We start from the raw sequence: 760 nt of genomic DNA, 5'->3' as shown, positions 1-760 counted from the left end.
GGTGTCCCCACGTCCCCTGGGTGTCCCCATGCCCCCATGTCACGGGGTGTCCCCACAATGTCCTTGTGTTCCCCCAGGTGTCCCCAGGATGTCCCCATTTGCCAAGTGTCCCCATGTTCCCCAGGTGTCCCCATGTCCTCTGAGTGTCCCCATGATGTCCCCAGGTCCTCCTAGTGTCTCCATGTCCTCTGAGTGTCCCCATGTCCCTGGGTGTCCCCTGGTGTACCTAGGATGTCCCCACGTCCCTTGGGTGTCCCCGTGTTCCCCAGGTGTCCCCATATCCCTGAGTGTCCCCATGATGTCCCCAGGTCCTCCTAGTGTCTCCATGTCCTCCGAGTGTCCCCGAGTACACTGGGTGTCCCTATGTCCCTGGGTGTCCCTAGGATGTCCCCATGTCCCCTGGGTGTCCCCAGGTGCCCCCACATCCCCAGGACATCCCCGTGTCCCCAGCCTGGGCCACAGTGATGGGGACAGCACCTGGTGCCCCCAGGCATCCCCACGTCCCCGGTGTCCCCAGGACGTCCCCGTGTCCCCAGGCTGGGTCGCAGCGATGGGGACGGCGCCTGGTGTCCCGCGGGTCCCGTCTTCCCGGAGGAGGAGGAGTTCCTGGAGGTGGACCTGGGTCGGCTGCACGTGGTGACACTGGTGGGGACACAGGGACGTCACGCCGGTGGCCACGGCAGGGAGTTTGCCCGTGCCTACCGGCTGCGCTACAGCCGTGACCGGCACCGCTGGCTGCGCTGGCGCGACCGATGGGGCA

At 66.4% G+C, this 760-nt stretch overlaps 1 protein-coding gene across 1 annotated transcript in view; it reads left to right on the top strand.

Annotated features, from left to right (window-relative positions):
* Positions 1-517: 517 nt before the first annotated feature.
* The window catches only part of LOC103903104 (epithelial discoidin domain-containing receptor 1), a gene marked incomplete at both ends in the record, with an annotated part of 19226 nt that continues 18983 nt past the window's right edge, over positions 518-760 (top strand). Inside the window, one exon of the mRNA XM_019473381.1 lies at positions 518-757. Within this exon, the coding sequence (XP_019328926.1) occupies positions 518-757 (240 nt within the window). The remainder of the gene's footprint in view (positions 758-760) is intronic.

Source organism: Aptenodytes forsteri, unplaced genomic scaffold (assembly GCF_000699145.1).
Source record: "Aptenodytes forsteri isolate BGI_AS27 unplaced genomic scaffold, ASM69914v1 Scaffold839, whole genome shotgun sequence".
NCBI lineage: Eukaryota > Metazoa > Chordata > Aves > Sphenisciformes > Spheniscidae > Aptenodytes > Aptenodytes forsteri.
The sequence above is the reverse complement of the archived record's forward strand: the minus strand, read 5'-3'. Positions and strand labels throughout refer to the sequence as shown.